Source organism: Saccoglossus kowalevskii, chromosome 2, assembly GCF_978046115.1.
Source record: "Saccoglossus kowalevskii chromosome 2, keSacKowa6.1, whole genome shotgun sequence".
Classification (NCBI taxonomy): Eukaryota; Metazoa; Hemichordata; class Enteropneusta; family Harrimaniidae; genus Saccoglossus; species Saccoglossus kowalevskii.
The window spans coordinates 32,881,878-32,905,682 of record NC_140642.1 but is presented as its reverse complement, the minus strand read 5'-3'; the positions used below and the strand labels follow the sequence as shown (position 1 = coordinate 32,905,682).

General features: G+C 39.5%; 2 protein-coding genes across 2 annotated transcripts; one reads left to right on the top strand and one right to left on the bottom strand.

Moving 5' to 3' along the window:
* Positions 1 to 1,478: 1,478 nt before the first annotated feature.
* LOC102805877 (uncharacterized) lies at positions 1,479 to 17,798 on the bottom strand. Its single transcript, XM_085507436.1, has 13 exons — positions 17,678 to 17,798; positions 17,168 to 17,253; positions 15,580 to 15,686; positions 9,218 to 9,314; positions 7,086 to 7,196; positions 6,112 to 6,183; positions 5,893 to 5,958; positions 5,634 to 5,700; positions 5,265 to 5,428; positions 4,778 to 4,869; positions 4,463 to 4,561; positions 3,882 to 3,999; positions 1,479 to 2,337 (listed from the first exon to the last, which is right to left on the bottom strand). The coding sequence occupies exons 1-13, from the start codon at positions 17,733 to 17,735 to the stop codon at positions 2,140 to 2,142; spliced, it is 1,335 nt and encodes a 444-aa protein (XP_085363562.1). The 5' UTR covers positions 17,736 to 17,798; the 3' UTR covers positions 1,479 to 2,139.
* A 220-nt stretch (positions 17,799 to 18,018) lies between these two features.
* LOC100366626 (kelch-like protein 24) lies at positions 18,019 to 21,279 on the top strand. Its single transcript, XM_085494568.1, has one exon. The coding sequence runs from the start codon at positions 18,025 to 18,027 to the stop codon at positions 19,852 to 19,854; it is 1,830 nt and encodes a 609-aa protein (XP_085350694.1). The 5' UTR covers positions 18,019 to 18,024; the 3' UTR covers positions 19,855 to 21,279.
* Positions 21,280 to 23,805: the final 2,526 nt, after the last annotated feature.

Genomic DNA, 23,805 nt, shown 5'->3' with positions numbered 1-23,805 from the left:
TAATGTATTAGCAATATGCTGTACTTAAGATTATTGATGAGCAGGGTAAACACAAACAAATTGTGTAACTGAGGGGGAAATTATCACAAGAAATGGGTGGAATTTGGACAAAATCTGCATTTAAAAGATGAATCCATGTAGCTTTAATGGAGGGCTCTGATAAGTGCATTATTGGATTAAACCTGTATATTGTATTTTAAAATGAACCGCAGTATGTTATTATATGCATTATTATTAGCATTATATGAAATATTCACAAAATACCAGAATTTACATTTATAGCTTATTATGCACAAGCACATAAATTCCAGTGAATGCTGGGTAACCATTTCTGACTGAATGATTTAAAAAACCAAAACGGCGCAGTCTAAATTTATGATTGTATAGTGTTGGGTTTGCACCTAGGAACACTCGTTCACACAACATCTGGAATATCACTTCAATTTCACTGTCCACCAGTATCAATTTAATCTCCAAGTTTCAGAGTCATAGTTTCAATGTAACGCGACTGCACAAATACATTTGCAAGACAGTGTATTAGAATGCATAAGAGAACAGTTACAGCCTATTTTATAGTCCGATCGAGTAGAAACGAGCACTCAGAATTTTCGTGCATGTGTTGGGCTCGGTTATGCAAATCTTGAATACTGTATTAAAGCACAGTGGTTGTCGCACAGCGTATGTTTGAATTTCATGTAAATAAACAATGTATTTTACACGCGTTGTATTTGTCGCTATGAGAACTATATCGAACAGAATGCGGCACGACGACTACCGCCCTTTAAGCATCAATTATTCACTGGTTTTTAATTTCTCCATTTTGGCTAAATTAAATCCATGAGAACATGTAATATAACAATATAACCCATTGTTTCCTGCCAAACCCTATGCAATTGCTAAAATCATCAAAATAGTGAAATTCAATATTAGTGGATAAATGATTGCACAGTATGTCTAAGACAGTGTCCGTTGGCAAACTAGTTCTGAAAGCAAAAGCGATATTTTTAGGCAACCTTTCCTTTCCAGTGTCTTTAAAGGCCCAATTCACTTGACCCGGGCAAGTGTGAATTGAAGGTGTGGCTATGCTAATGAGTGTTGTTAATCACTTGCATAGCCTATGAGGCATCCTGTTTCAGCAGTCCAACAGCACGTGACTTTGATTGACAGTAGTTAATTATTCAAGATTAGTAGCGCGTCCCTTCCCCGATTCGTGTTTTTTACTTTTATCCGCCAAAACCTCAGCTTGTACACCATTTATCGTCATAAATACTTCACACAGTCACTGCTGTGATATTCATAGTCACATGCATCCACTTTGGCATGACATAATCGATCTGTAAGTTCCAGAAAACATGTTTTTACCGGAGCTTGGCTGGAGCTGTTTACTACAGCGTGATAAGCAAGGAAATAATCCCTATTGTTTAGGAGCGTATTTATAGTATACCTGGGCCATTAAACAATAATGTACAATAATAAGCTTATTAACAAAATACTAGAATTTATTTTCTTGTACATTATTTCTTTAACAGTTATTTGCTTTGTTTTTTACTTATCAGGTAGGGAGGTGAAGGGTCAAACAAAGTAAAATAACAAAAATTATTGTAGCACTCTTTGCATACGTTTATTTATTTCATAAAATGCAGTGAATTCCAAATTAAGATGAATAATTTATTTTTACATAAAATTGAATTAAAATAAAAAAAAAAAACAATCAGCTAACAGAATACAGATCAAACATACGAAATATACATATAGAAATTTCATGGCAGTATTTAAGAACATTTAATGTCTTAATTTAAACTATCAAGAATCTAACTACTGTAAAACATGCCTTTTTCACGAGCATGTCTTTTTCGCGAATTTAGCGAGAACTGATTCGCTAATTCAAGATGTCGGTAGTGACTTATTATCAATTCAAAATGGTCAACAAACAAAAAAATCAACAATGACAAGAGAGATTCACTAAATCAACATTTCGCCATTACGTCATTTTACCACAATTCACTGAAATTGCATGTCGCTTAATCAACATGTTTTACAGTAGATCCTTGATACACAGCACACTAACAATTAGAAATTTTGTGTGCCAGATGAATGTTTCTCCTTACCAGGTGACAACATCTTGGAACACCTAACATATCATATAAGCCTAACAACATAGGAATCGCTATGTGTAACGTATCTCACCCATCTGAGGGGGACATATGAGTGTTCTCGATCAAACAATTTAAGAAACCTGATCTGTAAATGAGATAGTACAAAATTTGGTATTTCAAACTCCATGCTGATGGGTCCTATTTCCATCCGGTTCTTCTTGTTCCAATCAGATACACTCACCTGAAAGAAATCACATTTATATTGAATGTTGCGTAACTCTGTGATGGAAGTGACTGAACACATTTACTGACTGCCCTCTACAATAAAAATAACAATCTGATCACAGTTGTCACTTTCATTACAAAAGAAGGAAAAATACCAGTTCACTGATTCCAATAATGACTCACTACTACTAAACTTTTTTTTCCAATAACTACCTGCTAAACATTGATCTTTTTTTCCACTGAGTCTGACTTTTGTTTCCAATAATTATTGACAAATACTGACCTCTATTTCCAATAATGACTCCCTAATATTTAGCTCATTTGCATTAATAACCCAGAAATACAGACCTTTGACATTGATCTGCTAATATTCCCCTATACCCTCATTCCCCTATATAAATACCTGCATGATCTGTCATTTTGCTTAGACTTATTTTCGAGTATACATGTACTAGTAATATTAACAAATATTGAGTTTTATTTTCAATGACTTCATAATAATGACCCCACTTCAAATAATAACCCCAAAATACAGACCTATGATATACCGGTAGCAATAATGACCCACTCACAATGACTTTTCCAATAATTACCTACTAAACTTTTCTTTTCACTGATGCTGATTTTTGAGTACCATACAATAATGACTAACAAACTATCAACTTTTATTTCTAATATTAACATAATATAAAACAGAAAATGATTTTGGTTGACAACAAGTCATTGAAAATGACACAGTCCCCGTAAAATTTTTGAAAGTTGTCTCTGTGCTCGTCATATTAAAACCGAGGGGTTGTCGCGAGCGTGTCCTTGAAACTTGAGTTCCAAGTGGCATATACAACAGATTGTTTATTTACATCAAAACACGTGTTCAGTGTAGTAGTAATATGGCCAAAATAAAAACAGCCGTTATTCGGCCATCTTTGATTTGATTATGAAACACACTGATATGTATGATGTATGTGCCAAATACAAATGAAAATGGTACATAAATTGTGGAAATATAGTAGTAAGGCCAAAAAGTCAGATGGCTGTCAATCGGATGAAAACTGACAGAGCACGTCCAAGATACCGCATAAAAAAAAACAAGATGCCTGCCAGTCGACCATCTTTGATCCAATTGCGAAATAAATCGTCATGGACATGTATCCTAACATGTATAATCTATGTACCAAGTTTGAATGAAAACTGACAAAGCATGTCCAAAATACAACATGTTCAAAAAACAAGATGGCCACCAGTCGGCCATTTTGAATCGAATCGCTAAACCACTGCATGTGCATATGTCCCACATAAAGTACTAGGCACATGCAAAGAATGAATGGAATCGGTCCAAGGGATTCTGAGATATGACGCCGGACGGACGCACAGACGCACGCACGGATGCATGCATGGATGCATGGACGGAGACCTAATTATAAGTCCCCGTTTTCGGACTTCGTTCGAATGGGAACTAAAAATGATCCACGAATATTGAAATCATTGCTTCCCACATACGGTACATTAAACAACACAATGAGCTTTAGTTACAATAATTTGTAAGATTCATGGTAGTATTACCTTAAACTTTGCAGTAACATCTGATAAACCAGGAATTTTCTTAATTTTCCAAACAACTGCTTTTTCACTTTGTTTATACTCAGCTGATTCCCCAACGCCAGTCACATAGGTAACAACACTGAAATAAACAAATGGTAATTACTTGCTTACTTATCAGCAGTTTATGATTCCAATGAATTCAATGTTTTATATCCACATAGACTAAAAGAATTACTATTCAAAATCACCAGTGTGATCATTCAACTACTTTGTTCCCATACCAACATCACTATGGTTACATCAATAACTTCAGCTATTCAACTTAGTTTTATTTCAATCTTACACACACATTGAGTGTATATTCTTAGAATGACAGTGACTTACTCATTGGTAGATTTGGGTAAATTCAATCTTACACACACATTGAGTGTATACTCTTAGAATGACAGTGACTTACTCATTGTAGGCTTGGGTAAATTCGATCTTACACACACATTGAGTGTATATTCTTAGAATGACAGTGACTTACTCATTGGTAGACTTGAGTAAATTCGATCTTACACACACATTGAGTGTATATTCTTAGAATGACAGTGACTTACTCATTGGTAGACTTGGGTAAATTCAATTTTACACACACATTGAGTGCATGGTCTTTGGATGGAATGTCACACTCCAACTTTAGCTGGATTATAAACTGACTGAAACAAAATGTAGAAAATGACAATGATGATTATAGTACAACTGTGATAATTGTAGAAATACATGTCACCTTGTTGTTTCTATTAATTTGCCGGGAAATGGCAATAAAAAAGATCAAAACCAACACAACTGATCCTCCTTAAATTGTTTGAAAAGGGGAGATACAGCTGGGAATTTGACTGAGTGCAGTAAGTTCATCATCACGGCTGTCTTACCCTTTATCTGGTATTTCTTCAATATATGGATATATCACAAATGGCAATGAACTTGGGAAATCCCCTGACATGTGATAACTCAATACGGTAAACTGAGCAAAAAAACAAAAGAATAAATCACAATATATTTATAGTATAGCTGAGTTATCAGCCATCCCCATATATGCATATATCCTATTTATATGTATACATCTTTTAACTTAATGAATGCATTGTGTTTTCATGTACTGAATTCGAGAGACACTGAAGACAGTTACACAGAATTGCATAGAAAACAGTTCTTTAATAGTCATCAATTGTGGGTAGTGTTCTATGGACAAGAGCGTTGTTCAAAATGGCAGTATGGCAGTGTATCATCGCATAAGAACACCATATCACATGCAAACAGCATATTACCACATAGGGATACATTACATCACATGCAAGACACCATATTGGGGTTTCTTGTTTCTAGGTCTATGTGGAAATAGTAAAAACCAAGACTTACCTCGCCTTCTGGTGGGTTGACTTTTAAAATTTTATTATTATCAAATTCATTTAATTTGACACTTTGATGGAAATTGATATCCTCCAGTGTGACCTGATTATTACAACCAATATTGCTAACACCTGCTCTGATGTGGATATCCTCGTTCAAACCAAGCTGAATTTCTAAATATAATGTAGGAATAATTAAAAGGTACTCGTAATTTACTGTGTCTGATTCAGACGTTAGAAATCTTGTGTCTTCACAGATTCTTCTCTGCTAACAATTATGCAATGGTTTGTTTGTTGTTATGGAGGAAAGAAACAGCAAACAGTGACTGCAATGATTTAAACTGACACAAAATATTATATTGTTTGGGAATTTACCTACCAGGTGAACCGATAAGAAAACTTTTCATTTGCATAAGTCCATCGATTTCACTGCGAATCACATTTCCCTACAATTATAAAACAATACACAAAATTACAATACCCATGTGTCATTATTATATTGATAACTGCACTGAACACTCCTGATAAGTATACTTATTATAGTATATATGTATATATAATAGTAAATAATAATAATAATTTAACTTAGCAAACAAGGTACTAATAAATTGATAAATAACAATACAATGGTCACTTACATTGCTCGCTATCAGAACAGTCAGTCGTTCAATAACATCAACAAATATCTCATTCTTGTGGGTTGACTGTTAAAAAAAAAGAAGAGAGAATGAGGTAACAAGCAATTATACGAAACATACAGCAATTAATGGAACATTCCACATTTTGTTTGTCAATTTGCTCTTTTTTTTTTTTAATTCCTGGAGTGTATAGAGAATATTACTGAGCTGAAAACCAACCTGTAGTTGCCGGGACGCTGAGATGGGTTTGTTAGCTGCACTGCTGGGAGCAACACGGTGATCAGCACCAAACTAAATGAACACATCAAATCACAAATGTTAGTTACACACTTTGGTATAAACATATACTGAAGTTATGAACAAACAAGTCTTCCTGGCTGCTTTTTCAGTCCATGAGTGTAGCCTCAGATGCTAGCCTAAGATTAGGTTATAATAAAAAAGACAAAGATATTCACATTCCCCCTTTAATGATAAATTCACAATTTAAAGTTTGAAATAGGATTACAGGACTTTATTTCCTTTACAATAATTTGATTTATATAATGAAATGCAGGTATTAATTTGAAACTGATTGATAATATGGACACATCATTTATTATCTAAACATTCCTGAGTGAAGGGTGAAAGGATCAATTAAAATACCCATGCTTATGTGTCCTGTTAAAACAGAATGTTCATCCATGTAAACACCTAAGAACTACAGGATTTTGATTTGTGGCACTAAAATGGCTGCCAGTTGCCCATCTTGAAACATGGGACAAATTATTGTACCGGTATGTATCTCAAAACGAGTGTTGTACACATGAAATCACTCCAAGCATGTTGTGGATATGGTATTAGAACAGATTTCAAAAAACAAAATGGCCACCAGCCAGCCATTTGGAAGCTAAAAAGTCAATCTGCAAGCCTCTACCACAGCTGTAAAATAATTATCCTTACTAATACCTATACCCTATTGTAAATGTCATTTAAAGCTCAACCCCCCCCCCCTTAAATAATGTAATGAAAATTTGTCCACAATCATTTCAAAAATTTTTGTTTCCATGATGGCAACCAGATCCAGATCTCTTCCAAAATATAATCAACACGTACGAATGCCAACGAAAACATGACCTCCTTTGTCAGATGTAAAAAAACAATTTTTGCAATAATTGTGAATTATTTTTAGTTTTTACGCATAGACTAATACTTACCAATCCAGAAGCCACCTCTCCAGGTTGTCTTTCTCCTTTTATTAATATAGGATCATTGTGAATATAGGCTTTCAGTGTATCAGTCGATGTATTCTGAGGGAATCCAAAGTCCTATGATAAAAAAAAATGAAAAGTTAACGTTTTGAGTGCCTTTTTTTTTCCAGTCAAAATGGAATAAATTTATTCACATTTTTTGTAATTTTCACTGAATTCAATTCTAGTTTTGGACCTAACAAACATTACTGGTACCTCTAGATTTCCATCACAAATTGTTGTCAGCATTAACTGTGGAAAATAGCAGACTATAAACAGAACTATTTTGTGGATGGTGCCTAAAGTTAATTTTGTCACTCACTGGGTTATATCAGTATAACAACACACTGACAAACACACAAATATTACTCAGCATATAGCTCCAGTGTGCTTGTCAATATGTTAACATCTGTATGAAATATCCATGATTAATTAAAGTTGAAGTTTCCATTTTAATTTATTTTAATGTTTTTAATATAATGCAGAATGGGATGCACATAGAAGGAGTTTATTAAGAAAGTTGAGATGGCTTTAATAATAAGTGAATTCATAAGATTGTCTGAAAGTAGTTTCACCACCAGTATTATAGGGGTGTGATAATGAAAAGTATGTTGATTTACTAAAAGTAAAACTGATATTTATATACTTATACTGTTTACATATATGTACTATGTTTATGTTTATGTTCATACATAGACTACAAAGACGTAACGTGATGGGCGATATCATTGATTTTAATTTATTTATTTTTCAAGTTGTTTAAGAGCAAAATTGGTCATTTCCAAGATTAGCAGTCTAAGGGCAGGCTTTCTCTGCAACCATTTCACTATTAACATTTTTCCTCCCAGAAAAACTCAACTAAATGGAATGATAAACAAGTCATTGAAAATCACACAGTCCCCGTTAAGTTCTCTTTGTGCTCGTCATATTAAAGCGGAGGGGTTGTCGCGAGCGTGTCCTTGAAACTTGAGTTCCAAGTGGCGTATACAACAGATTGTTTATTTACATCAAAACACGTGTTTCGTGTCATAGTAATATGGCCAAAATAAAAACAGCCGTTATTCAGCCACCTTTGATCTGATTATGAAACACACTGATATGTATGATGTACATGTATGTGCCAAATACGAATGAAAATAGTACATAAATTGTGGAAATATAGTAGTAAGGCCAAAAAGTCAGATGGCTGTCAATCGGCCATCCTTGACCAGATTTTGAAACAAATTGTCATGGACATGCATCCTAACATGTATAAAGTACATGCCAAATTTGAATGAAAACTGACAGAGCACGTCCAAGATACCGCATAAAAAAAACAAAAACAAGATGCCTGCCAGTCGACCATCTTTGATCCAATTGCGAAATAAATCGTCATGGAGTTTGAATGAAAACTGACAAAGCATGTCAAAATACCACATTTTCAAAAAACAAGATGGCTGCCAGTTGGCCATTTTGAATCGAATCGCTAAACCACTGCATGTGTATATGTCCCACATAAGGTACTAAGCAAATGCAAAGAATGAACAGAATCGGTCCACAGGATTCTGAAATATGACGTTGGATAGACTGACGCACAGACAGACGGACACATGAACGGTCGGACGGACAGACTCAAGAACTCACGGACGGTCGGGGACATGTATCCTAACATGTATGATCTATGTACTAAATTTGAATGAAATCTGACAAAGCATGACCAAAATACAACATTTTCAAAAAACAAGATGGCTGCTAGTCGGCCATCTTTGATCCAATTGTGGAATAAATCATCGTGGACATGTATCCCAACATGTATAATCTATGTACCAAGTTTGAATGAAAACTGACAAAGCATATCCAAAATACAACATTTTCAAAAAACAAGATGGCTGCCAGTCGGCCATTTTGAATCAAATCGCTAAACCACTGCATGTGCATATGTCCCACATAAAGTACTAGGCACATGCAAAGAATGAACGGAATCGGTCCAAGGGATTCTGAGATATGACTCCGGACGGACGCACAGACACACAGATGCACGAACGCACAGACGGACAGAGACCGAATTATAAGTCCCCGTTTTCAAACTTCGTCCGAACAGGGACTAATTAATGGCTTACCAGGACTTCATCAAGAAGTTCATATATGAGTGTGAAATTCAATCTCACAGCTTCTTCACTGAGTACACCACAGTAATCTTTACACAGGTTACTCACCCTACAGTAAAGAAAACATACAAACATAAGTTAACACAGTGCAGGTGTTTGGGAATGAAATTTGCACTCATGATGCCAAAAAAAAAACAAATTTTAACAAAGATGACTCACAATTTATCCCTGATATTTCCTTATCACTTAGTTTGTGAGTAGCATAATGACAATTGCTGTTAATAAACAATCTGAAGAAATAGGGTCTATGGTATAAACATACGTAATAAATAACTTGAATGTTACTGTACATCACAATTGTGAGAAACCCAATTACTACAATGTTTCTTCTAAGCTGATTACCAACCTGTTCAGTCACTTCGTTAACAGAGAAAAATTAACTTTTTTTTTTATCAATGCAGCAACATACATTTTATATCAAACAATATGTTTTCGTGATGTTTACTTTTTTGCAAGCCAAAAGGTAATTTGGCAACTAGTGAAAGATTAGCAGAAGCTCAGTACACATTTGAGTGAGTTTTTACGTATTGAATTTATTAAACCATGTTACTGTAAACCAGTGAATTTAGGCAAGGGTTCTTCAAACCCGCCTATTCACATAGTTCATACCCACCATAGACTCTGGTCAGTCAAAATGACTATTTTGAACGGTAGGCATTAATCAGCGATTCTGCCGGTGACGGAGAGATAGAATCCAGGTCAGGGGAAGCCCCATGACCTCAAGATTCTTTTACCCCTTACGTCACGAACCCACATGACCGAGGCCACCTGGCAGCGCCACAGGTAGCCGTCCATCACTCTGGTTCCTTTCTCTCCGCCTCGAGGACTTAGACCAATGCGACGGAAAGAGTGGGGAGGTTGGGGGGACCCGGAAGAAGAACCCTTGCCTAAATTCACTATGTTCAATTACCCACCATAGACTCCGGTGAACTGTAGGCAGAGTCAGACACCGATAGGTGGCGGGTTTTTCCAAACAAACAGAGTAAAAAAAAAAAAAAGGATGAAAGTCTTTTCCCAGTCCGGGATGAAAACAAACTCAATACCCTAGTTAAGACCCAAAAAAGGGTGGTGTCTTACCTTGCCTGTGCTGTCCCCGGAGCAAGGAGCCAAAATGCTGCTACGGTGACAGGGTTCGGTGTGCCCGAGAAAGCTAGACCCCAACCAAATTCTGGGGGGTAGTAAGCTTTCGAAGTAAAGACCAAAACAGTTCTGCATGAGGGCATAGGCCGTAAAGCGGGACCAGGGGAGTGCTGATGGTAGAGAAATCTGTCCGCATAAAATGCCGGACTGACTTATTGCCTATGCGCTGGGACCCTATCGGTCGTTCGGGCTGGGTCAGCAAACCAAAGCATGACCCGCTACGACGGGACCCAACCTAGAGAGACCCTTATCAATGGATTCGGTGTCTCCTAGATGGTAGTTGATAAAGACGTTCTGCGTTCTCCAGAAGCCTGCCCTCCATGTGTGCTTGAGGGGGCGCCTGATGCTAGCACTAGCGAGTTAGCCATCGCACAGACCTCATGCGCTCGTACTTGGTGTCTCTGCGAGCTCCGTTTCGAGGAATATAACGTATTAGACCTCTAATACAGTCGCAGTAAACAACCTGGTTATGGTAGTTGGGGAGGCCGGCCTATCCTGCCTGCCTGGGCCATAACACAAAGATGTGTGCCTGGCACCCCGTTCCAAATCCTAGTACAGTTTGGTGACAACTCTGTGCTCGAACCTGGTAGAGAAGCAATTCCTCATGACCCTCCGGGCAGACAAAATTTGACAGCCGGGGGATGACGATCGGGTGAGGATCGTGTCCTGGGATTTGGTTCTAGGCGAGAAACCCGATTTGTGTCTTTAGCACAACTTGATTGTCCATAACGGCGGTACATCATCCGAGAAGGACAATGCCCCCCCCCCCCCAGCTCTGGCCGACACCTACCTGAGGCGAGGACCAGTAGGAAGACTATTTTCCACGTCAAAAATTTGAGTGGTGCTTGATCGGAGAGACTCAAAGGGTGGTCTGCTTAGAGTGGACAACACAGCCGACAAGTTCCAGTTGGGCGGTTCCCTTGTATGGGATCTCAGCGTCTGGAAAGCAGTAAATAGTCTCCTAATAATAGGACAATCGTTTAGTCTTGTTCCCGTACATTTGAATGGTGGGGGACAAGGCCGACGTGTAGCCAACGATAGCTGCGTAGGACAAACCCACTTCGTCAAACAGGTGGACGAAGGAGCCTGCTACCTGGCCAATAGAGGGATGGTATTGATCAATCTCCCTTCCGCTACACTAACCAGTGTATGCTCGCAGCCTAGAAATGTAGGCTGTATTGGTGGAATCCCTGTTCGCCCTGGCCAGGACGTTGGCAGCCCGCTCAGATAAAGCTTTCGTATGTGCGGGTCTAATGAGAGCCTCTATGCATGTAAGTGATACCCGCTGGGCTCGTGGTAGTGCGCCGTCTGGTTGGGACGGCATGTCCGGTAAGTCCGGAAGCACTGCTGGTGTTTCGACTATCGTTTCCGACAGAAGTGGAAACTAGGCCCTGCTTGGCCAATTGGGTGCGACCAATGATAATATGCAGGTGTGCACCTGTGAAAGTCTTCTCCGGTGCCAGTAGACTAGTGGGAAGAGAGGAAAGGCATACACAACTAAGTGGGTCCGCGGGGTAGCAAAGCGACCCTGGCCCAGGCTCCTGGAGTCAGCAGGAATGTTACATAGCTTGGTGTTCCGGGGTACGGCAAACGGTCTAACCTTGGACCGTCCACAGCCGAAACAGCCTGGAGGCTACCCACTGGGGTATCAGCCACTCCGTGTTCTGGAGACGGAGTGGCCCTGAATGGGCGTCGCCAGACTGTTCCTCACCCCTGGAAGGTGTTGTGCGGTTAGTCTACATTGTATTCCAGGCACAAAAGGAGGATTTTACTCCGCTAGGACTGACAACGATGGGGAATGCGTCCCCCCCCCCCTTCTTGAAGGAGACCACCGCTGCATTGTCTGTGTGGAGCAGGACTCTGTGGTCTCGAACTACGGGTAGAAAGCGTGGTAGTGCTAAGTACACTGCTCTTAGTTCGAGCCGGTTGATATGGTGGTCCCGAAACTTATGCTATAACAAGCGTTATACCGGGCGGCTGTGTAGTGCAGCCTGGGGAACGACTCTTCGAACCAAGGTCATCATTCCGATGATCCGCATTAATTCACGGAGGGACACCGAGGGAAAGCTGACTAGGCATTCGGCTAGGCTGCTTAGCGCTAAGCAATACGCTTGAAATAGCTAAGCCAAGCTTACCTCTGTGTCAAAACTCCATGCCCAGGGACACCAACAGCGCGTTGGGTTGAGGTGGGACTTTTCGATTTACTAACGAGCCCAACTGGTGAAGTAAATCCTGTGTTAGCCTGACAAGTTTGGCTATTACCCCTTGCCTGGGTTGTTTGTAACCAGTAGTCTGGGTACGGATTGAGGTGTACAGACATCTGGTAAAGCAGTAGCACTATCTGTTTCATCACTCTGCTGAACACGTAGGGCGCTGTGCCTAACCCGAACAGGGGGGCACCCGAAATTCGAATACTTGGCCCAGCTGGGCGATTCAAAGGAGATGGCAACTCGAGGGGCTAGCCAGTCAAAACAGTGGATGGAGAGAAGAACCCTGAATGGTGTCTCCATGTGGAACCGATCAAGGAGCATGTACTGATTCAGCCTGCCTAGGTCCAAAACTAGACGCCTGCCACTTGTAGATTTGGTACTACAAACACATTTGGGTAGAAGCCTGGACTTAGTTCCAGCTGATGTACCCTGTGTATGCCGTCTTTCCCCAGCAAACTGCTACTTCCTGTCTGATTGCTTCCGCCTTGCGTGAGTCCCCTGGCACTGCCCAACAGGGGAGACACTGACGGGGGGGAAATGGAGATTTCAGCGGTATCCCGTAAATGGATGTCACCACCTGGAAAGGTCCAGGGATCGGTCACCCGCCGTCTCCAAACCGGACTACACCAGCGCAATCTGTGTACGACAGGAATATGTGGCCATGTGTTCGACAGTTGCAAGGGGGGTGGGGTGGTGGTGCTCCCTTCCCCCATGAGGTGAGTTCCCCAAGGTCTGAAGTAGTCACTAAGTTGCGACCTGGCCACTCACCGAACACCCCCCCCCAACCCCCCGGTTGCAGGGGTGAACGTCAAACATGCTTCCCCTACTGCCGGGTAGACGTCCGCCCAGAGAGGGTGAGAAGCCACCACCTGGCTCTTACCTCCCTGGGGGCACGCCACTACCCTTCCCTCCCATGGAAGGGTATAAGCGCTTGCCTCCTGGCTGACTCTGGCTAGCAGACGACGCCCTAGGGCGTTTTCTGTGTTTGGGGTGCCCTCCGCTTGCCCATGGCAGGACCAACTGGCTAGCGAATTCGATCTGAACCCTCTGGTTCATCGCACTCCGAAGCTCCGAGACTGTACCCACCATTCCCTGAACAAAGAAGGTGGAGGATGTCTAGTCTGCGTCACTGAGGTGGGGACGTACCCCGGCTCAGCTTGTCGGCAAAAACATGTGTGTCTAAGGCCGCGTCTCGTAGCACAGTAGTCGCCCCGGCCAAGAGAGCCAGGCGACACTAGGGGGTGTCGCATGTAGATGTGCGGTGGCCCACCAGTAAAAATGACGCCTGGTCTAGAAGGCTGGTGCGTTCTGCCTCCAAGGTCTCCAGAGTCCTGGGCACGCATAATAATGCGCTCAAGCAACTCTGCTCTCAGGGCTGGATGGGTCGTCTTCAATTGGTAAAGACACTCATGAAACGCGGCTATCCCCCTTTGCATGGTTTGCCAAATTCATGGTACCGGGGTCTGGGGAAGGAGCCTTGGAATCCGGTTGGGGGCGTTTTGGTCTCATCCCACGCTATGGGGTCTGATCCCGAAACCATACCGACCGGGTAGCGTTTGGTCCAGTGGGAAGTGTTGCCTAATGTTATCCCCACCCGGGGGCCTTAAGCATTACATCCTCCGCGGCTGACCAACGCCGCCCATCAACACCGTTTGCGTGCTCTGAGCCCCACTCCACACTCAGACGGACAGGGAGAGACGTGCCGACGGGGTTACTTTGGATCCTGACGCCCGTGATCCCATAAGCGTTGAAGCAACCTTAGGGGGTCGCTTTAGGATCAAAAGTGGGGGTATATACATCGTATCACTGGGATCAAAAGTATGGCTCACAGAGTCATACAGATGGAAGACTCTGAGGGACCGCCCGGAGTACCAGCTGTGTCCAACGCGAGCGAACTGTGTCTCCTTTCACTTTAAATAAGTGAGAGGGAGCGTGTTCGACTGTGCGTCTCATGACAGGGTCGGTTCCCTCTGGGGACGCCCGTGGGTCGGTAAGAAAGGAGTCAAAACCCACAGCGGGGACCGGTCACAAGGATAAATTCGTTACCGTTGTACCGTTACCGTGTGAGAACCCTAGCTGGCTGAAAGTGGGGGGGGTCAACGTGTACCCTGCCCTGAAAGCCCTGCCACACTTTCACGCAAAAACCCCGAACCCCACACGTAGCTATGACAAAGTATCTCGGATGCGGGTTCTGTGCTGGTAAATTCTGAATATAACCACTGCACGGTCGACTCGAAAACACAAGAAGACCGGAAAGAAAACGGCAGCGAGCCCTGGTGCTGTCATTACATCTATATATTGCTAAATACATTGTAAATAAAAGACAACATGCATGAGGGAAACGAATTACAGTTGTAAAAGGTGCCACCATGAAAACCAACTGGTTACCGTAGTGGCGCCGGGTTTTAATTTCTTTGTTGTAAAAAATACTACAAACAAAGGGGAAAACGACACAAGGGTAAAAATGACAAGGAAAACTTATCCTACCAGCTACAATGTCGTATGCTGTGCAGCGGCAACAACCTAAGCTATAAACCCGGACAGGAAAAAAAGCAGACGATCCAGCAGAGCTCGCTAGATTTCATCTACACTCGAGGCGGAGAAAAAATCAGAGTGATGGATGGCTACCTGTGGTGCTGCCAGGTGGCCTCGGTCACGTGGGTTCGTGACGTAAGGGGTAAAAGAATCTTGAGGTCATGGGGCTTCCCCTGACCTGGATTCTATCTCTCCGTCACCGGCAGAATCGCTGATTAATGCCTACAGTTCAAAATAGTCATTTTGACTGACCGGAGTCTATAGTGGGTAATTGAACTCAGTGAATTTCCACACACACATGTATACTCTGTTAGATTGAGTGGCTACGAAATGTCAATAAGTTCACTATGCATGTCTCTTTCACATTAATCTGCATAATAAACAAAGCTACCACTGATGACAGTATACTGAGGTTACAATAGCACTCACCTTGTAAGAAATTCTAATACAGTAAATGATGAGACATTGTCTTTGACAGTGCATACGAAATACAGATTATTGCACTTGATATGAACAAAGAATATGCCATCCAATTCCTGTAACAAAACACATGGTGTTACTACAAGTTATAGACTGTCGACAGTCGATCGTACCTAATATTAATCTGTTAGGAAGGAAGGAAGTAGGAAGTATGGAGAGCCGTTAGGCACGACAGACTATCCGTTGCTGCAATTCACTGGTAAGATTTCTTACCAGATCCGGGTACTTTCATATGCAAATAATAGTCGCGCAGATGTCTATCATTTTATCGTGGCCAATCATGAAAATGATCAGGAATCGCTGGCTACTAGGATCGCCCACGACTTACGTGAAGTTTGTTTTGACTGTACTATATGCGATCACAACACTTTCAACAACAGTATCATGACACAAACAAATCTTGACGAATGCATTATAAAAGGAACGTTTAGACTACCATGCTATTTCTTGCAAATAATACCAGCGAGACACTATCGCAAACTACACAGAGGGGAGAAATGTGTTCGTCAGCGTGCGGTGTTGACATTCGTCTTGTAAAAAAGAACTTGTTACGATACCAGGGATCCCCCACTTTCAGTTGCTATTCTCTTAGAGGAAAATGCCTGAAACCTTTCCAATAACTCTCCCTTAGTTTGTTGAAATTTCTTCCTGAACTCATCCATGTTTTTATGCAGAGTCAGATTTTCTGCGCGCATACGAACTGACAAGATGTAGATCAATCGTCTCTGTGACCAAAATGATTTGCCTCAGTGACCAAAATAATAATTAGCATTCTGTTTATCAACTTAAATAATGTGTTTTTCTTTTCTGAACAAATATTATGTCAAACGTATGAGTTGGTGATCCATAAACAAAAATAATCCAACCTTGACAATAAATACCACATCTCTGTAAAAACCATTTCAAGTTTGACTGTTCTATGGTGACCAAATTTCTATGGTTTCTTAGCACTAAGTCAGTTCATACATAATGCCTATGAAATAAAGTTCAATATTTTCAAACACCTTCCCCTAAAGCGGTCATCACTATTAATGACATATCGTCAAACTTGATTGGATAAAATATGTACCTCACAGATAGAGGGCAGTACAATATGGCATCCTAATTAAATGAATTACAGCCTCTTGTTTGAATTTGAATATATCTAAGTACAGTATAGTAAACAACATTCATGGGTAATCTAGATGCAATATTTATGCACAAAATATATTACTTTGAACACTTTCTGTCAGGTAAGGCACCATAGACATGGACAGTCCATTGGAACAATTTTCATTCGTGTTTGGTTATGGTGTAATTCAGCATACTGAACTGGAAAGCCATTTATTTTCACTGACATTTAATTTCACTAGTTTTATGTTTTGCGATTATTCACTGTGCTTTTAATTTCACAAATAACGAGTTTTATTGTTATTTTACATGTTCACATAGATATATTTATTAGATTTACTTATCAGCGAAAATAGTGAAATTAAAACCCAGTGAATAACTAATGCATTTACAGTCATTAGTACACTGTATACAGCTTGATACTTGCCAGGAATGGTGGTAGCTGTTCACTTTTACAATTCTGAATCTTCTGAAAGAATACATCCGTAACTGATTTCAAGCCATCGCACCTATCTAGTATTGTATTTGGTCAAGGAATCGCACTATGGATTTAAATTATCAAACTCAGTATTTACTTTCTGGATCCCTGTATGTATTCGTAAAAATAACAACAACAACAACAAATGAAAGTTCTCGTCTGGTACGAGACCTTATTCAATATTATATCTTTATTAAAGGTAATTAATGTTTTTAACATACAAAATATAGGCTAGATCCACATTGATGGGAAACTTCCTTTGCTGACGATGTCTGAACTCATTAGAAAGTAAATCCATTCAAATGACCGTAACACTAACAGAACACAGCGGTCATGCAGGTTGGTCTCTTTCCGCTAATCATGGGGACCGAATGATCAGCGGAAGGAGGCCAACCTACGGGACTGTAAACACGGACTAGTAAGTACATTGATCCTAAACGTAAACTTTAAAAAGGATACAATCTTTGTACACTAACGTATCTCCTCGAGATGACAAAATAAATAGCTGAGACAGCATCTGATGACTTGGAATACAAATGAGCGAGAAAGTTGTGAATCTGGTTTTTCACAACGCCAGACACCATTTTGTCGTAAAAGGGTAAGTAACACGCAAAAGCAAGCTACGTGCTTATGATATCATTATAGAAGAGTGCCATGATTAAAATTATCGCACAAAAATGCTAAAATTATCAAGAATAAAATTAAATAACTCTTAATTTTTACTTTATTATAAATTTTTATTTTCGCTTCGAATGGTGAGTGCCGTAAAAGAGTAAGGGCTGAAACAACAAATCATTCTTTCCAAGATGGCCGGGGGAAAGTCGAAGTCTCGTCGTTCCAGGCGTGGCGGTCGCCAACGGCACATTAAAGTAAACGAAAACCCAATAGAATTTAGCAGTAATGGTGGACATGCAAATCATGTACTGGAACAGCTCAATTTACAGCGACTGCATGGAGGTTTGTGTGACGTTGCTCTAGTTGTTGGTGGCCGTAAGTTCGATGCTCATAGGAACGTATTAGCTGCCTGTAGCCAGTATTTCAAGTCAATGTTCGAAAATGGTCGCTTCCGCGAAAGCAAACAGAAGGAAGTCAAGATTCAGTCACTGGACGCCGAAGCTATTGAAATATTACTAGAGTATATGTATACTGATTCTATCACAATCACCTTTTCCAACGTAGAGGGCATCATTGCGGCGTCTGATTTGTTCCTAATCCAGGCGGTCAGGGACTACTGTGCCAACTATTGGACTCAAACTTTGTGTGTGGATAATGTACTGAGTGCTTACAAAAATGCTGACATTTACAATTTGTCACAGCTGCGAGACGAAGCAGAGGCTTTTCTCAGTAAACACTTTACTGAGATTGTCGAAAGCAACGAATTTGTCAACTACCCCTATGAAGTGGTTGTCGTAATGATAAAAAGTGACTTGATTGACGTCGACGAAAAAGATGTATTTCTCGCCGTCAAGAAATGGGTAATGCATGCAAAGGAGCGAGTATCGTTGTTGGATGACTTGATGTCTCGTATTCGATTGCCATTAATGCCGGCTGCGGATCTTATTGAGTGTGTAAACGTAGAGCCATTAGTGTTGAAGTCTGAGTGGTGTCAAGCATTGGTGCAAGAAGCCATGAATTATCAGTTGCTGCCAAACAAGCAAGGAGAACTGCAGACACCTCGTAGTCGACCAAGATATGTAAATCTGGATGAAATGATCTTTGCTGTTGGTGTAACAGGAACTGAAGGACACATACCCGATATGTTATTGACGAAGTGTTACATTCCACGACATAACGCATGGTATTCTTTGGCTACTTTGCATGCTGTATCATTACGTGGTCTGACTTTTTGCAATGGCCTTCTGTATGCATTATGTTTCAACACGGAAAATGAACAGTTAGACCTGTACATGTATGATATTGTGAGCAATGCTTGGTCGGATGGCCCGAGTATCAATAAATCTAATCATGTCATTCGACGCAGTATACAACTGTCCAATACTTGGGTGCAGCTAATTGAATGCAGGCAAAAGGTATATGTGATGATCAGTGTAGTTTGCAACCATAATCAAGGAGTGGTATCATCAGTTTTGTGTTACGATCCTAGCCCTAAAACCTGGAAGTCTCTTCCTTGTTTTCACACTGAGAGGTTGTATTATTCCGCTGCGGCAACTGATATTGGTATATACTTGATAGGCGGGAAAATTCCTCTCGGGGAAGGAATGTCTGATGTAGAGTTTTTTGATCCTGACACAGAAACATGGTCAGTTAAGTCAGAAATGCATTTACCCAGGCATAGCATGAATATTTGTTTTTGGTCTCCAGAGCGAGGTATTCTCGTTTCTGATTATGAATGTAGAGATCCAGATGTATATTATACCCAACAAGATAGATGGACTTCTTTCAGCGATGAAGCTGAACTGTGTGATTCATTGCCTGTTTTTTTTACAGACTGCCCTGGTGGCAATGAGATGTTATCCACGTATTCACCAGCTATGGATACTATTTATGCCACATGCGAAGCCAGCTTTGATGATACACTTGCTACTTGGTACAAGTTTAGCTTTTACGAAAAACGTTGGGAAGCATGTGCATCTTTGCCGCAGTTATTAATGCCATATTTGTGTGCTGTTCGTTGAGGTTCTGACAAAATCCTCTTTTCACCTGATCTTGCTAGTGAAAAAAAAATTATGCTGAGAATATACTGGTTAAGTACAATATTACCTACTTTTCAATACTTGTATATGATTTCTATGTACTTACAATTATATTCCCCTTCGTTAGAGTTATTTTAAAAATGATGTACATGTAAATAAAAAAAAATGTTTACCTATTACATGCATTTCATTTTTAAGCAGATATTCTATTGCATACACTAAGTGGAAGTACATTGATCCTTCTTTTATTGGAATGACTTCCCAAATGTTGCATTGAACAACTCACTAAAGTAACGTCTATTTACTAGGGATTCTCTAATATTGTATTTTGTTGTAATTTTTCAGTCCTAAGGGAATCTTAATCTTTAAATTACAACATACATCTCAAAATATCAGAGAATTATTAAAACCAGTGCTTCCAAGTTGTGTACTTACTTGGTCAAAAACAAATAGCTAGGCCAAGGTATTGAAATTGAAAAAAAAATGAAAGACCTTAGTTACTGTAGAGATGATAGAAGTATGTAACCCATATCAGTGCTCCCCCAGCGATATGTCAAAGCTTGGTAAATAATGAGCATATTATAATTCATAATGAGCATATTTCATTTTTTTTTACAATAGAAATAATTGCCTTGTCAGTCACTTTTTTTGAATATTCAGTGATAGTATTTCTGTGACTAATCATGGTAAAACTGTCCTACACAAGATCTGTAGAGACAGATTTATATTTAGTACTTTAGTAGTGTATTAGAGTGGAAGAATTCGCAAAACTAAGGTAATAAAATGAAATGGTGCCAAACTAACATCAATTGAGTGTCTATATTATTGCTTCATTTCAGTGCGAGTCAAGACGTGTATTTTGTCATTTTGAGAAGTTCAACAAGATTCCATTGTGTAGTGTTGCTTTACATGATTGCATTGCATACAAGATTTGATTATTCGTGAAGTGTTGCATTTACATGTTGTTAACAATATTCCATTATTTGTAAAGTGTTGCGTTTACAAGATTCCAATATGTGTAAAGTATGGTATTGACTGTTCACAAGATTTCATTGTGTGTTCCAGTTCCTGAATGCCAGAAATCTTTGATTTTTAAGCACAAATATAGCCACCATTCAGAATCAGATTCTGAAACAAATTGATCTGCATTTGTATAATATTATGTATCAAGTTTCTATGTAATCTGTCCAGGTATCATATGTCTACAATACAATTCTATACGCACAGTGTCAATCCATAAGTCCTCGTTTTTGGATGGTGTTTGAATGGGGACTAATAATCATACAATATTAAGCTACCAAGGTAAATACAATCTCACTATGCACGACTGGTTACAGTATATTTTATTTTAAAATTCATTCCATATATTATTACAATTTACAATACACAGCAAAGCAATTTCTACAATCCAATCAAATTATAAAAAATACTTTTACCTTAGGGGAAAACCATTTGTAAACCGGTAATGAAATTCTGGATACCCAGGTTTTTGTAAACCGGTAATGAAATTCTGGATACCCAGGTTTTTGTAAACTGGTAATTAAATTCTGGATACCCAGGTTTTTGTAAACCGGTAATTAAATTCTGGATACCCAGGTTTTTGTAAACCGGTAATGAAATTCTGGATACCCAGGTTTTTGTAAACCGGTAATGAAATTCTGGATACCCAGGTTTTTGTAAACCGGTAATGAAATTCTGGATACCCAGGTTTTTGTAAACTGGTAATTAAATTCTGGATACCCAGGTTTTTGTAAACCGGTAATGAAATTCTGGATACCCAGGTTTTTGTAAACCGGTAATGAAATTCTGGATACCCAGGTTTTTGTAAACCGGTAATGAAATTCTGGATACCCAACTTTTTGTAAACCGGTAATGAAATTCTGGATACCCAGGTTTTTGTAAACCGGTAATGAAATTCTGGATACCCAGGTTTTTGTAAACCGGTAATGAAATTCTGGATACCCAGGTTTTTGTAAACCGGTAATGAAATTCTGGATACTCAGGTTTTTGTAAACCGGTAATGAAATTCTGGATACCCAGGTTTTTGTAAACCGGTAATGAAATTCTGGATACCCAGGTTTTTGTAAACTGGTAATGAAATTCTGGATACCCAGGTTTTTGTAAACCGGTAATGAAATTCTGGATACCCAGGTTTTTGTAAACCGGTAATGAAATTCTGGATACCCAGGTTTTTGTAAACTGGTAATGAAATTCTGGATACCCAGGTTTTTGTAAACTGGTAATGAAATTCTGGATACCCAGGTTTTTGTAAACCGGTAATGAAATTCTGGATACCCAGGTTTTTGTAAACCGGTAATGAAATTCTGGATGCCCAGGTTTTTGTAAACCGGTAATGAAATTCTGGATGCCCAGGTTTTTGTAAACTGGTAATGAAATTCTGGATACCCAGGTTTTTGTAAACCGGTAATGAAATGCTGGATACCCAGGTATTTGTAAACCGGTAATGAAATTCTGGATACCCAGGTTTTTGTAAACCGGTAATGAAATGCTGGATACTCAGGTTTTTGTAAACCGGTAATGAAATGCTGGATACCCAGGTTTTTGTAAACCGGTAATGAAATGCTGGATACCCAGGTATTTGTAAACCGGTAATGAAATGCTAGATACCCAGGTATTTGTAAACCTGGTAATGAAATGCTAGATACCCAGGTATTTGTAAACCAGTAATGAAATGCTGGATACCTAGGTATTTGTAAACCGGTAATGAAATGCTGGATACCTAGGTATTTGTAAACCGGTAATGAAATGCTAGATACCCAGGTATTTGTAAACTGGTAATGAAATGCTGGATACCCAGGTATTTGTAAACTGGTAATGAAATGCTGGATACCCAGGTTTTTGTAAACTGGTAATGAAATTCTGGATACCCAGGTTTTTGTAAACCGGTAATGAAATGCTGGATACCCAGGTATTTGTAAACCGGTAATGAAATTCTGGATACCCAGGTTTTTGTAAACCGGTAATGAAATGCTGGATACCCAGGTTTTTGTAAACTGGTAATGAAATTCTGGATACCCAGGTTTTTGTAAACCGGTAATGAAATGCTGGATACCCAGGTATTTGTAAACCGGTAATGAAATTCTGGATACCCAGGTTTTTGTAAACCGGTAATGAAATGCTGGATACTCAGGTTTTTGTAAACCGGTAATGAAATGCTGGATACCCAGGTTTTTGTAAACCGGTAATGAAATGCTAGATACCCAGGTATTTGTAAACCAGTAATGAAATGCTGGATACCTAGGTATTTGTAAACCGGTAATGAAATGCTGGATACCTAGGTATTTGTAAACCGGTAATGAAATGCTAGATACCCAGGTATTTGTAAACTGGTAATGAAATGCTGGATACCCAGGTATTTGTAAACTGGTAATGAAATGCTGGATACCCAGGTTTTTGTAAACTGGTAATGAAATGCTAGATACCCAGGTATTTGTAAACCGGTAATGAAATGCTGGATACCCAAGTATTTGTAAACCAGTGATATGAAAACACAAGATTATCTCTAATATTCATCACATAAAGTTGACTAAAAGCACATTATTGGAAAGTTTCTACATTAAAATTAATGAATATGCATTTTTTTTCTGCGTTCCACAATATGTGACCCAGAAAAGTTTTTGTCAGCATTAAAAAAAAAAACTAAAGAAAAATAAAATTTAATCAGAATGCATAAGTTTCATAACATTACAGGGATGGAGAATGTTTAATTACTGCAGGAATCCAGGTTTCTTTTGGTAAATAAAACAAGTCAACAGTCCAGTTCATGATTGGTCCCTATTTTGGCATAATACCTACAAAAACACTAACAACAAAATTATGTACAATATTATTCTAGTTCACAGGGAACATTGAAGTACAGCTTTTCAATAATGCTGCAAATATCAACCTATGTACACTACATGAATTCGAAAT